Source organism: Anabrus simplex, chromosome 3 (assembly GCF_040414725.1).
Source record: "Anabrus simplex isolate iqAnaSimp1 chromosome 3, ASM4041472v1, whole genome shotgun sequence".
Lineage (NCBI taxonomy): Eukaryota > Metazoa > Arthropoda > Insecta > Orthoptera > Tettigoniidae > Anabrus > Anabrus simplex.
Window position 1 is genome coordinate 287,650,310 of NC_090267.1, and position 13,790 is coordinate 287,664,099.

At 42.8% G+C, this 13,790-nt stretch overlaps 1 protein-coding gene across 1 annotated transcript in view; it reads left to right on the forward strand.

Moving 5' to 3' along the window:
* N (neurogenic locus Notch protein) overlaps window positions 1-13,790 on the forward strand; it is a 518,735-nt gene that overhangs the window by 440,819 nt on the left and 64,126 nt on the right. Inside the window, exon 8 of the mRNA XM_067143095.2 lies at window positions 603-785. Within this exon, the coding sequence (XP_066999196.2) occupies window positions 603-785 (183 nt within the window). The remainder of the gene's footprint in view (window positions 1-602; window positions 786-13,790) is intronic.

Sequence of the window (13,790 nt, forward strand, 5' to 3'; positions counted from 1 at the left end):
TATTGTTCGGTCGTCATGGTAACGAACTAACTGGCGATGGCGGTGGTTGTAATTGTTTCCATACGGTGCAAAAGTGCGTGGTCATTTGCCCCTATTGATCAGGAAGAAAATTATGACTATCGAAATGAGAAGAACATGAAGGATTGATCACTTGGAAAATGGGGTAGGGGAGGGGAGGAATCATAAAAATAGCGGGTACGTTTTTAAACCTATGTCTCGAATCCCTTAATATCGCTTAGCCGGGAAAAAATAAATATAATGTGATTGTCTACAAGTCCTAATCCCCCTAAAACTTATCAACTCACTGACTGTCGTTGTTAGCTGTTGAGGTGTGCTCTTTCTCTCCTGTTGTCACTCACCTCCAGTAGATGGGATGGCATTACTGCTGCGATTCCAAAAACTAACTCCCTGACGACGGGCACACAACAGCTATCAGAATAAAATAAAATATATTTGTAAAACGAAATTGTACAATGTAAAGTATGTTTGCTATGTTTAGAAATAAGGTAATTGTGGCTTGTTCTCATTTCGTTTTCAGAGACGTTGACAGCAGCGTTGTGTTTTGTGTGGGAGGTTACTGGAATGTTGTTTGCGTGTTACAGGGTCCCCGTGCGAGCACGACGGTACGTGCGTGAACACCCCGGGCTCGTTCGCGTGCAACTGCACACAGGGGTTCACGGGCCCTCGCTGTGAGACCAATGTGAACGAGTGCGAATCCCACCCATGTCAGAACGACGGCTCCTGTCTGGACGACCCGGGGACCTTCCGCTGTGTGTGTATGCCGGGTGAGTACCACTACTTTGTCTTCTTTAATGAGTGCAATTTATTTATATGTATCACTGTATTATGTTCAGTTTAACGTTGATAATGTTTTGGAATTCTACTGTATTCTACTGTTATTGATTGGGATTGACATCAAGATCATTGGCCTCCGCAAGGAGAAGAAGATGGTGGAGGAGATGATGAAAAAGAAGATGATGATGAAAAAAGAAGAAGACACACTTTCTTACTCCTCAAATATGAAAGTATCAGATAAAGGGAGTATTTTGAAAGATGCTGTAATGAACATCCTTTGGTTTCTTAAATTCGACGAACTCATGCTGTGCATTAGGAGTGGAAGGCAACACAGGCTGCAAAGGAGGTCAGAAATTGACATTGAAGATCGATATCAATACTCTTTTTCTCCAGTAAATCGAAATTACCAGCACTGAAAGATAAAAGACAACAGGATTGCACATGAAAGAGTAATCCTAACTCAGCTGGGGACCTGTGGACACTAAATATAGCTTACAAACCCCTGTTGCTTTTGTTGCTTAATAAGTTCTTAACAATGACGTAAATAGATTGAATTCAATTAAATGACCCGAATATAGCAACAAAAACAGCCCCTTCCGTTCAAAATGATTTCTGTTATAGAAGAGGTTGATTTATCACAAAAAATAAAATATCAAATGGCGTATGGCTTTTAGTGCCTGGAGTGCCCGACGACATGATCGGTTCGCCAGATGCAGGTCTTTTGATTTGACGCCTGCAGGCGACCTGCGCGTGGTGATGAGGATGAAACGATGATGAAGACACATACACCCAGCCCCGCATTAGCGAAATTAATGATGGTTAAAATTCCCGACCTTGCCGGGAATCGAACCGGGACCCCTGTGACCAAAGGCCAGCACGCTAACCATTTAGTCATGGAGCCTTATGATTTATAAGTAACTGGCCTAGTCCTTTGAACTAATGACTTTCTTGAGCGAGATCGCTGAAGTTCTGCAACATTGGGCATGACCAGTACTTGAACTTCGAGAATACAATAATAGAAAACGTTTTGAACCGAAGGGTTTCTCTTTTTACTTAGTATTTATATCCGGCTGCGTGGCTGACTGGTCCACAGGATCTCGGGTTCCATTCCTGGCTGGGTCGAAGATTTTAACCTTCGTTGGTTATTTTCTCTGGCTAGGGACTGGGTGTCATTATTATTATTATTATTATTATTATTATTATTTTGTTAGTGGCTTTACGTCGCAGCGACACAGATAAGTCTTACGGCGACGATGGGATAGGAAAGGGCTAGGAGTTGGAAGGAAGCAGCCGTGGCCTTAATTAAGGTACATTATTATTTGCCTGGTGTGAAAATGGGAAACCAATGAAAACCATCTTCAGGGCTGCCGACAGTGGGATTCGAGCCCATTTTCTCCCGGATGCAAGCTCATAGCTGCGCGGCCCTAACCGTACTGCCAAGTCGCCCGGTATTACTGTTATTATTACCGGGCGAGTTGGCCGTGCGCGTAGAGGCGCGCGGCTGTGAGCTTGCATCCGGGAGATAGTAGGTTCGAATCCCACTATCGGCAGCCCTGAAGATGGTTTTCCGTGGTTTCCCATTTTCACACCAGGCAAATGCTGGGGCTGTACCTTAATTAAGGCCACGGCCGCTTCCTTCCAACTCCTAGGCCTTTCCTATCCCATCGTCGCCATAAGACCTATCTGTGTCGGTGCGACGTAAAGCCCCTAGCAAAAAAAAAACTGTTATTATTATTATCTTCTCTACGAATTCGCTTTTAATAATGGAAATCAAATATCAAACGTCTGCTTATTGCAGAATAGTGCATTGTTCATCAACAGTTCTCATAGTGTGTAAGTACTCATTGTTGGGCAATTAATTTCAAATATACCGTATCTTACGAACTTCTGGTTGCGACGTGAACCGTGCCGAACCCAGTGGAGCAGTCGATTAGTTGTAGTTCCCATGATAGCGGGTTCGATCCCGATTGAGGTCGGCGGCCTTTAAGAGTGCAACTCCGTGTCCTTCGGCACTTAGAGACACGGTAGTTTTACCCTCACAGGTCACTGACCTCAGCCGGGATAAAACGTTAAACAAATAATCTTACCTAGAAGAGACACGGTAGTTTTACCCTCACAGGTCACTGACCTCAGCCGGGATAAAACGTTAAACAAATAATCTTACCTAGAATGTGAAACATGTATTCGTTCACGACATTTCTTTAAACAGTGTACATCAGCGCGTAGTTTTTGGTTTTTTTTTAAAATATACACTATTTACTACTACGACTACATAATACAAAGATCGATACCTGATGTTGGCTAGGTTAGAACAAAAGGATAATAGAATATAAAACACGGAGAAAATATGGAGGAAACAACTCTAGTCAAGGAGTTCATGTCAGACTCGTTGGCTAAATGATCAACGTACTGGTCTTCGGTCCAGAGGGTCCCGGGTTCGATTTCCGGCCGGGTCGGGGATTTTAGCCTACATTCGTTAATTCCAACGGCTCGGGGGCTGGGTGTTTGTGTCGTCCCCAACATCCCTGCAACATTCTCCACCACAATAACACGCAGTTACCTACACATGGCAGATGTCGCCCACCCTCATCGGAGGGTCTGCCTTGCAAGGGCTGCACCCGGCTAGAAATAGTTCATGAATCACTGGCTGCCACATACTACTTCCTTCCCAGTGACAACGTGGATAGATCTATTTGGGGAAGTGCACTGTGCGACCAGAACGTGTAATCCGCTTGCTGGTCTCCAGGGTTGATCATAGAGCTGGGCTGCACTGGCGTTGAGAGCTTGGGTGGTGTAGGTTGCACGTTATGCAGTAGGAAAGCGATGGCGACTGTCTGTTGACCATGAGGCGTTTCCAGAGTGAAGTTCTTTCCAGAACGTTTGATTGCAAGATACAAGGTTGCAGAGATTTTCTAACTGCATCTTGTATGTGTTGCAGATATGAAGTTAGGGGTTAAAACACTAGTTCCATATAGACCTTCTTATTCTTTCTCCTGACCGTTTCCTCAATTTATTGGGGTAGGCACTTGAGGGGGATTTGGCTCAATTGTACGCTCGGATGCCCTTCTTGACGCCAACCCTATGCGGAGGGATGTATTCACGATTGCGTGTTTCTGTGATGATTGATAGAAGTAGTGTGTGGTATCGTAGACGAACTGAAGTGTATTAAGATGAACGCAAAAACCTAGTCCCCGAGCCAGAGGAATTAATCATACGCAGTTAAAATATCCTCGACCGGGGATCGAACTGAACGTTCAGCCAAGGAGCCCAACTTTCATAAAAACCCCGTTCTTGGAACTAAAGAGGGAACGAGTTTTCTGGGGACATGGGTTCCTTTAGATTATTGTTTAGCAATAGAAGATGGTAAGTTCTATAAGGGTTGTTCGATGAATTAGTACAGCTACCATAAAATTAAGAAATCGAATTGATCCCTAATCCAATCTTCTCTATTTTGTGGGATGGTTTGTAGTCAGTCAGAAGCCAAATAAAAACCTGTTAAATGAAAATACATCCTATGCTCTGCTCCTTGGCTCAATAGCCAATGTCGCGACCTTTGGTTCAGAGGGTCCTGGCATCGATTCTCGGTTGGGTCGGGGATTTAGCTGCGTCTGATTTAATTCCTCCGCACTCTTGGTATATGTATATCACACACTACCAACCACCACAGAAACTCGCAGTAGTGTTGGTGGTAGGAAGGGCATCCTACCGTAAAACAGGGCCAAGTTCACATGCGTAACACAGTTCGTACACCCACGACCCCACCAGGGGTGGTGGAAAAAATGCCAACACACCTTAAGTAACGTACTGTAAGAATAATACCGAGCGAGTGGTTGCGTGGTTTGGGACACGTAGGTGTCAACTTGCATTCGGGAGATAGCCTAATGTGTTCGAACCCCCACTGTCGGCAGTGGTTTTCCGTGGTTTCCCATTTTTACACCAGGCTCCATGGCTAAATGGGTAGCGTGCTGGCCTTTGGTCGCAGGGGTCCTGGGTTCGATTCCCGGCAGGGTCGATAATTTTAGCCATCATTGATCAATTTCGCTGGCACGGGGGCTGGGTGTATGTGTCGTCTTCATGATCATTTCATCCTCATCACGACGCGCAAGTCACCTACGGGAGTCAAATCAAAAGACCTGCACCTGGCGAGCCGAACATGTCCTCGGACACTCCCGGCACTAAAAGCCATACGCCATTTCATTTTTCACCAGGCAAATGCTGGGGCTGTACTTTAATTTAGGCCATGGTCGCTTCCTTCCCGCTCCCGGCCCTTTCCTATCCCATCGTCGTCATAAGATCTATCTGCGACGGTGTGACTTAAAGAAGATAGTCAAATAAAGAACAAGACCAGTTTTCACGAATAAACACAAAAAGAAAGCAGTCTTGTAACCCCTACCGTTACTTAAGATACTATCATAACCGTTCTTCTGGATTGTGTTTCTTTCATATTTGAATCGAAATTTCAACCGTGGATATTACTAATTCCTATCACACATAAATACGGCGTTGAGTGCCGGTTAATGCCCTGGTGAAGTGGCCTGTATGGAATGTAATCGCCTGAAATATATTGGCATGTTCTCGCCTTTCGAACCACTCCTGGCCAGTAAAGACAAAACCTCATTTGTCTGGCTGTTGAGAGCTCTGTGATAAAGTGGAAGCTATTATTGCTTGCCATTCCAAAGTGATTTAATGGGACTACAATTTGATGCATTGAATGCCCTGGAATTTTTCCGCTAATAGGTTTACCGTCCTGAAATACGAAAGCCGGCAAAGTATTGCCATATTATATAACATGCTAACCAGAAGTAATCTCATTAACATATCAGCTTTCCTTATTTATCTAAAATGCAAGACTCTTAACTGGTCCGACTCCTTGGCTGAATGGTCAGCATAGCTGTAGTCGGTTCAGAGGGTTCTAGGTTCGATTCTCGACAGGGTCGGGGATTATAGCCGCATCTGTTTAATTCCTCTGGGTGTTTGTGTTAATATACAAATCTTCAATGGGTCATTCACACACAACTTACCACAGAAACATACAATTGTGGATACATCCCTCCACAATGGTTGGCTTCAGGAAGGGCATCCGGTCGTAAAACTGAGCGACACAACTCTCACTCACTACCCCACCATACTGTGGGATAAATCTGTGGCAGCAGAAGAAGAAGAAACGGGCCTTGACAGCGTCCAAATTTGCTGAAAGATTTTCATTTTGTGGGTGGTCTTACCTGCAGTTTATTTTATTTGTTTGTTTGTTGATTGTTTAAAGGGTCCTAACAGCTAGGTCATCGGCCCCATTTTATTTTCCTTCTTTTTGTTGATTCAAGAATTCTATTGGCCACTTTAGCCAGTCGTAATGAAAAAGCTTTAGAAAGGTATAACACAATTGCAGGACTGCAAAGGGACTAGGCTAGTAATAAGAGTGGATCTCTTAGGGTTGTTGATGTGGCAATCAAGGAGGGTTGTGTAGCAGTAAGCTTACGTTTGGGAGATGGTGGGTTCGACCCTGTCCATCGTCAATCCTAAAGATGTTTTCTCGTCGTTTTCCATTTTCTTACCAGACAAATACCAGAACCGTGCCTTAATAAATGCCCCAACCGCTTCCTTCCCAGTTTTATTATTATTTCAGCGTCATCGAAAACCTGAGTGATTTCATGAAATTATAATCACTTGTATAAATAAATAAATAAATAAATAAATAAATAAATAAATCAGTCCAAAATCAATATATTATCCATGAGAAACCATGGACTAATTAAAGCGAATGCTTTGTGGACTCGAACTTCACCTCCGGCCAGTAATTGGTACAATTGGAATTTCTAAATTTCCATTAGTTGCTTTATCAAAGCCACCAGAATTGTCACTGACCATTAGTCAGGAAATATACCTACCAGACAAACATTCGAAAACACCTGTCTTGGTTGGAGAAACCACTTAGCTTACCGAGCGAGTTGGCTGCATGGAACGGTCCGCGTATCTTTAAGCTAGCATTCACACCCCACAATAGCCAGACCTGAAAATGGTTTTCTGTTGCTTCCCATTTTCATACTGACTTACTTACTTTTCGGTGCTAAAGCCCTTGAAAGGCCTTGGCATCCACGGTTTTCCAGTTCCAAACCAGGGCCGTGGCGTTTCCTTGCGAATTCTAGCCAGTTTCTATCCTACCACCAGCGGAAACCTATCTGAGTTAAAGCGACGGTAAACCCCTCGGAATCCCCCGCCACTTAACTGACAACATTCGGTTCCTTGTCTGTTGAGGTAGGATTTTTGAAATGAAATATCGTATTGATATGGGTCGGATTTCCTGTAAAACTGTAGGTCACTAGATAACTGTAACATAAAATTGTGAAGTTGCCCTTTTTTTCCCTTGCACTTTCCAGTAGACGCCTAGAATGTGCCAACATATCCATAACTCATTTGGTGGTGACATCGTATTCTTGGACAATGGTAATTAATGATGACTTTAAAAAGAAGCTGACTTATGTATGTATGTATGTATGTATGTATGTATGTATGTATGTATGAGTATTCAGCCCAAACACTGTCTTTATCCTCAACAGCTCCACCATCAGTTGTCATAGATTGCGAAGGCATCACTGAAGGAGGGAGGTAGTTTTCCGTTGCTTTCCTCGCCGGGCCAGAAATTATTACATATCAGTGTGCACGCACTAACTGACCCTATGAGCGACATTTTCACACTAATCATAACAGGGACTGGCTGCACAAGGAATGACAGCACTAGTATCACTTATACCTCAGTCACTTTCATATCATGGAAGCCAAAGATGAGACTGAGACAGGTCAGTGAAAGTAACAACGTTGTTCAAGCCTGTACCAGAAGACATAGTGCGCTGTAAACGCTAGGCCTCACCAGCAAAGGCGACTGATTTACGTATCAGAAGTATTACCCGGGTAAGACAGTAGAACGAACTTGCCACTGAGATTTGAAGGTCGCTACATGGAGCCCTCCTCGAAACTGCCATCGGCAAAACTGTCCTCATTAGGCTGGTCGTGGGACTGGAACGTATCCATAATGCTACACTACGTTTCGTATAATATTCTCATATGCATCAAAAGCCATTTGCATATCAGGTTCGACTCCTTGCGTGGGCTGATGGCAGATACATCATGCCCCAAGTGGAAACGCTTGAATTTGATAATGCACCGAAAAACCCCATGTTGTTCATGGCCAAAGAATTTGCATATTATTTCCATTGTCTTCTTCATAACAATAATGCTTGTTGAGGGGTATGATAGGTAGGGAGAAATGAACTTTCAAGGTTATATCATGGAAGTCGGCTGTGTTTCTGTACGATGCGAGCGTCAAGACGAGTCTTGTAATCATTCTTGAGCTTGCCTCCATTGCGACACAACATGCGCCATATGTGGCGCTTTTCAGTGACGTTTTCCTCTGGTTTAAAACAAATCTGCAACGCGGGATTCACGCAAGAGATCATTAGCGTGTCGGTGAATCTTTTGGTTCGGGTTTCTCGCATTTCATCCCTCTTAAATACCGGCCAGTTGTGTTAGAATTCCATTTAGTATGTTTTGTCACAGAAGATGATCGTCATAATCTAACCTTAAATCGTTTAAAGGTCGATACGGTCTATGAGTTACTAGCTACACACACACACACACACACACACACACACACACACACACACACACACACACACACGCACACGCACGCACGCACGCACGCACGCACGCGCACGCACACACACACACACACACACACACACACACACACACACACACACACACACACACACACTCTCTCTCTCTCTCTCTCTCTCTCTCTCTCTCTCTCTCTCTCTCTCTCTCTCTCTCTCAGTGCAGTGTCGTAGTACCGAGCTGTATCTTCCAAGGTTTATTGCATACATTGGTGGTTTGGTACATAATATGTATTCAGCTTACTTTTTCTAATATGTTTTCAGCTTACTTTTTCAAGTTCTATTGCTTGAAGGTGTGTTATTTTCTTTTGGTATGAAAGTCGTTGACTACACTATTATTCCTATGTTCTAATTCAAGTAGTAACTAGACCTTGTAAGTGTAATGACAAGATCATAGACTATTTCTGTTAACGGTGAAAAATTCCTATTTACTTTTTCTTCGAATGTTCATCAAGAATACGAGTGTTTATACAGCGAACTACCATTTCAGTTCACTGTTTCAAGAGAACTTTTTTTCAGAATTATTTTTTGCTGATTTAAGTGTAGCTGCTCCTATGTTTTTTCGATCTATTTCATATAGTATGAGTATTTCATTCATCATTCCTATGTTATTGCAGAGATATTGCCCCAGCGCATTTTCCTGCTTCTGAAAATGAGACAGTGGTGAAAATTAAATTGATAAAGATTAATTTATTTGCATAATTTCACAAAGATAGGTGCAGAGCCTTCTATATGTCTCAGTCATGGGCATCCATCAATACTTTACTTCACAGCCTGCACGGTTGCTAGGTAACATCGCGTCACATATTTTGTACCGCTAATTTCGTGACGCAAATTTTCAGGTGACCCCCAGCCATAAGAAAGACTTGCGTCAAAACTGATAATCGTCTTCCAGACTGCCAGCAGTGGGATTCGAACATACCATCTTTAAAACAGATTCGCGAAACTGAGAAGGACCTACGAGAATTCCAAATTACAGAAGAGATGCTTGTAGATGGATTTGCAAAGAAAATAACCAAAGATGAAATGAGGTTTCAGGACAGGGTGAAGCCCAAGCGACTATACAGAATTTCTGAAGAAGAGAGGAAGGCAAGATCTGAAAGAATGAAAAAGTACTGGGAGGACAGGAAAACACGACTCACTAACCATTGATTGATCTATCGTACCCCAAAGGGGGTGAAACGGACAAGAATAAGAATAAATAATAATAATAATAATAATAATAATAATAATAATAATAATAATAATAATAATAATAATATCGGGCGAGTTGGCCGTGCGGTTAGTGGCGCGCGACTGTGAGCTTGCATCAGGGAGATAGTGGGTTCGAATCCCACTGTCGGCAGCCCTGAAGATGGTTTTCCGTGATTTCCCATTTTCACACCAGGCAAATGCTGGGGCTGTACCTTAATTAAGGCCACGACCGCTTCCTTCGAACTCCTAGGCCTTTCCTCTCCCATCGTCGCCATAAGACCTATCTGTGTCGGTGCGATGTAAAGCCACTAGCAAATATAAAAAATAATATGACCTCTGCTGCAGTGTTGCCTACATTTTAATTTGACGTAAACCGAACGAGTTGGCCGTGCGGTTAGTGTCACGCAGCTGTGAGTTTGCATTCGGGAGATAGTGGCTTCGAACCCCACTGTCGGCAGCCATGAAGACTGTTTTCCGTAGTTTCCCATTTTCACACCAGGCAAATGCTGGGGCTATACCTTAATTAAGGCCACGACGGCTTCCTTCCCACTCCTAGCCCTTGCCTAGCCCATCGTTTCCATAAGACCTGTCTGTGTCGGTGCGACGTAAAAAAAAACAAAAAAAACAACGCAATTTAGGCCGCCCGCGTGTCAATTTCGACGTTCCGTTTTACTCTACTAGATGACAGAGAAATCTGTTGGACGATCTATTGAGCTTTAATTAATTTGGTCGGGCAAACACGAAATGTATCATCAGAGATCAGTTTAAACCGACATTGTACGACATGGCGACGAGTGCTGAATGGACCTTTCTCCGGCCCCTCAAAATAAATCCAACTATAGGATCTGCCAGGTCCGGTTTGAACCCGCGATCATGGTATCCGAAGCGCCGATCTACAGAGCGATTTATTTAAACAGTTGAAAGTGGTCACTAAACCGACGCCAGAGGTGTTGAGATCAATACACTCACTCGTGTATCGACGGAACTTCGAAAGTGAACTCGTTTCACAATTTGTATTACAGTATTCTTTTCTACTGCTCTTCAGTAAAAGGACTTCTCCTTATTTTTATAAAAATCCGCCCAGACTTTTTTCTGTTGTTAAAAGGAGAACGTAGAGTGACCGTACGTTATAACAAGTACTGACTAGCGGAATTACGTCATAGATACAGCTTTTAACCTCAGCAGTTTTCTGCCAGTAATCGGATGCATTTTTTATTATTTTGAGACCTTATGTGTGCACTGTCGATTTCCTCATGTATTTACCATGTTAGCTAACACGAGATTCAAATTTCTACTTCTGATTGTTTGATATCAAGGTTTTTGAATGGACACGGTGCTTTGTATTGTAATTTTATGGTCGAGAAAGTAGTTTTGATTGCCTTGTTGGTCCATGTCACTTGTCAGGATTGGAGAACCACATTCTTGGCTAGTACGGCTCCCAAGATGGTCTGATGCGCTCTACGGCTATCAGCCGGCTACAACACAAAGGCGACATGGGACGATGTTCCTCCGCTTGGGACGTGACTGTATGTGGGGGATTTAGACAAGCTTCTTAGTCGTCATATATCAGTGGCCATCGACAACAGTACCGTGGTTCATTTTCTTCCCTTTTGTGTGAATGGTTTTATGCATTTAGTCTACTGAAGATAAGAGGGCAATACAAGTCTAATGCACTGTTCATCCACAATGATTGGGGTATTCATTACAAAGTACATTCCATAGGTTTGTTTGGTGCTAACGTCCACAGTCAGGATTTCAAGCACTTAGTGTTGTCAGTGATTTTCCCTTCAGAAGACTTGCGCTTATTTGTCCCTAAACCCAGATCATAGCAATTTATTACATGTTCAATTCCTCCTCATAGTTTTAAGATAATAGTTTATAATCTTCAAAATATTTTACTGTCAAGAATACATCTCGTACTTCAACTCTTACCGAACATATATCATGTAATCAAAGCCGAAGTTCATTGTTAAGAACATATCTAATTTTTAGTCGTAAAGGAAACATGAATAATATAGACGTAGTACATAGCAGCAATTATCTTTTGTGCCAGGGGTAAGAGTATAAGTCATGTTATATCGGATCCTCACAGTACAAGTCGCCGATTTAATTTTCAATAGTTAGCAGAAGATAATGATTATTAAAAAAAATGAAAATACATTTTTCTGAAATATGTTGATGTAGGCCTATTCATTTCAAACCCTCTACAATTAATACGTTTCTTTTAAACTACCGGGCGAGTTGGTCGTGTGGTTAGGGGCGCGCGGCTGTGAACTTGCATCCGGGAGGTAGTGGGTTCGAACCCCATTGTCGGCAGCCCTAAAAAGGGTTTTCCGTGGTTTCCCATTTCCACACCAGGCAGATGCTGGGACTGTACCTTAAGTAAGGTCACGGCCGCTTCCTTCCCATTCCTAGGCCATTCCTATCCTTTCGTCGCCATAAGACGTATCTGTGTCGGTGCGACGTAAAACAAATTAGCAAAAAAAAGTTTTTGAAACTTCAAACTTATTATAAATAATCATTCTTTCCAAATACTTGGACGAATGTTTTCCTCCACTCTGTGATATGTGGAAAGCTACACAGTTCGGAGATTCGAGGTTTGAATCTTGACTCTGGTGGATGTCTTCTGAGTGCAAATTCTCTCCTGGATTTTCCACCCTCACTGCGGACGTATGTCAGAATATCTTGGTGTTGAAGCTTCTGCAGTCTGTTAAACTACTCGTACTACGTTCTTCGACCTAGTTGGACCGTGTTTTTATTCTATGTACAGTATTCTGTATCAAGGCGACTGCTATGCGCCTATGTAATTGGTCAAACTATCAGAGATGTCAGATTCCTCAGTCTTTCCTGTCGAGAAATGCATCTCTCAGGTCAAGGAATGTGAATAGCTTACTTGTACGAAGTAAAACATGTGTACCCTCTGTAACAATTAAGAGATAAGGCCACGGTTGCTTCCTTCCTAATCCTAGCACTGTCTTACCTCATCGTCCCTATAAAACCAGCCTTTGTCGGTGCGACTTAATACATACATACATACATACATACATACATACATACATACATACATGTCTTCATTATAGGTTGTTCAGTGTTCAGTCTGCAATCCTGTGTGAGTCAACGCCTTCACAATCCTTTCTTTGTAATTAGCTCTGTGGTTTCATTTACTTCCATACCTCTTAATCTTTAAAACTGAGTCTAACCATCGTCGCCTTGGTCTCCTCCTACTTCTCCTAGGTAACCTTTCCTCCTCCATTCGTCTCACATGAATTCTGAGTCTTTATCTCCTCATTACGAGCACCTTCCTGTCATTCTTCCCACATGTTTGTATCTGCAATCATTCTCGCTACTTTCATGTTTGTTACTTGTAACTTACGAATACGATATCCTGAATCTTCCCAGCTTTCGTACAGCAAAATTGATATGAGAACAGACCGGTATAAAAATAATTTTGTCTTGGAGCTGATTTCTTTCTTACAGAATATTGTTGATCGCAACTGGGAAGCCCACTGTATTAGCTTTGCTGCACCGTGATTGAATTTCACTTACTCCACTCCATCCTGGGAGAATATACATCCTAAATACTTGAAATGATCTACCTGTTCAGTTGTGTATTCCCGACCTGACGTTCAGTCGTGTTAGGACCAAACAAAAAACAAACAATTAAATGTAACCTCGAGGAGAAACTCTGTGGTATTATAGTTGTTAGCCGACGTCCCAATCTCATCTTTTCCATATTGTGTTTCGTTCTGCGCGTTGCTGTAAGAACCTTTGTTTATATTCCTCGGTAAAGAAATATTATTGTTCGCGAGATCTATCAGTCTCGTTCCCGGATGGAACATTAATTAATGCAAACTGGTTGCCTTATTTAGTTGATTTGTAGCCTGCGGAGGTTGTGGTGTACTTGGATCGGGGTCAAGAGGCGATGGGAAAGGACGAGGAGGCGGAGGGCGGGGCTCCTTCATGAGGCCCTTGCGGCACATTACAGCCTCGCCGTGGAGCAGTCTGCCACCCGCTGCCCACTACAACACTCTCCCTCTCAGTTTATTTTTTTAAATTTATTTTCGTTCATAAAGAATTCAGCAATAGACGGAGGAGAACGTAATCTGCCTCACCCACATTTCCTCTCTTTGATCA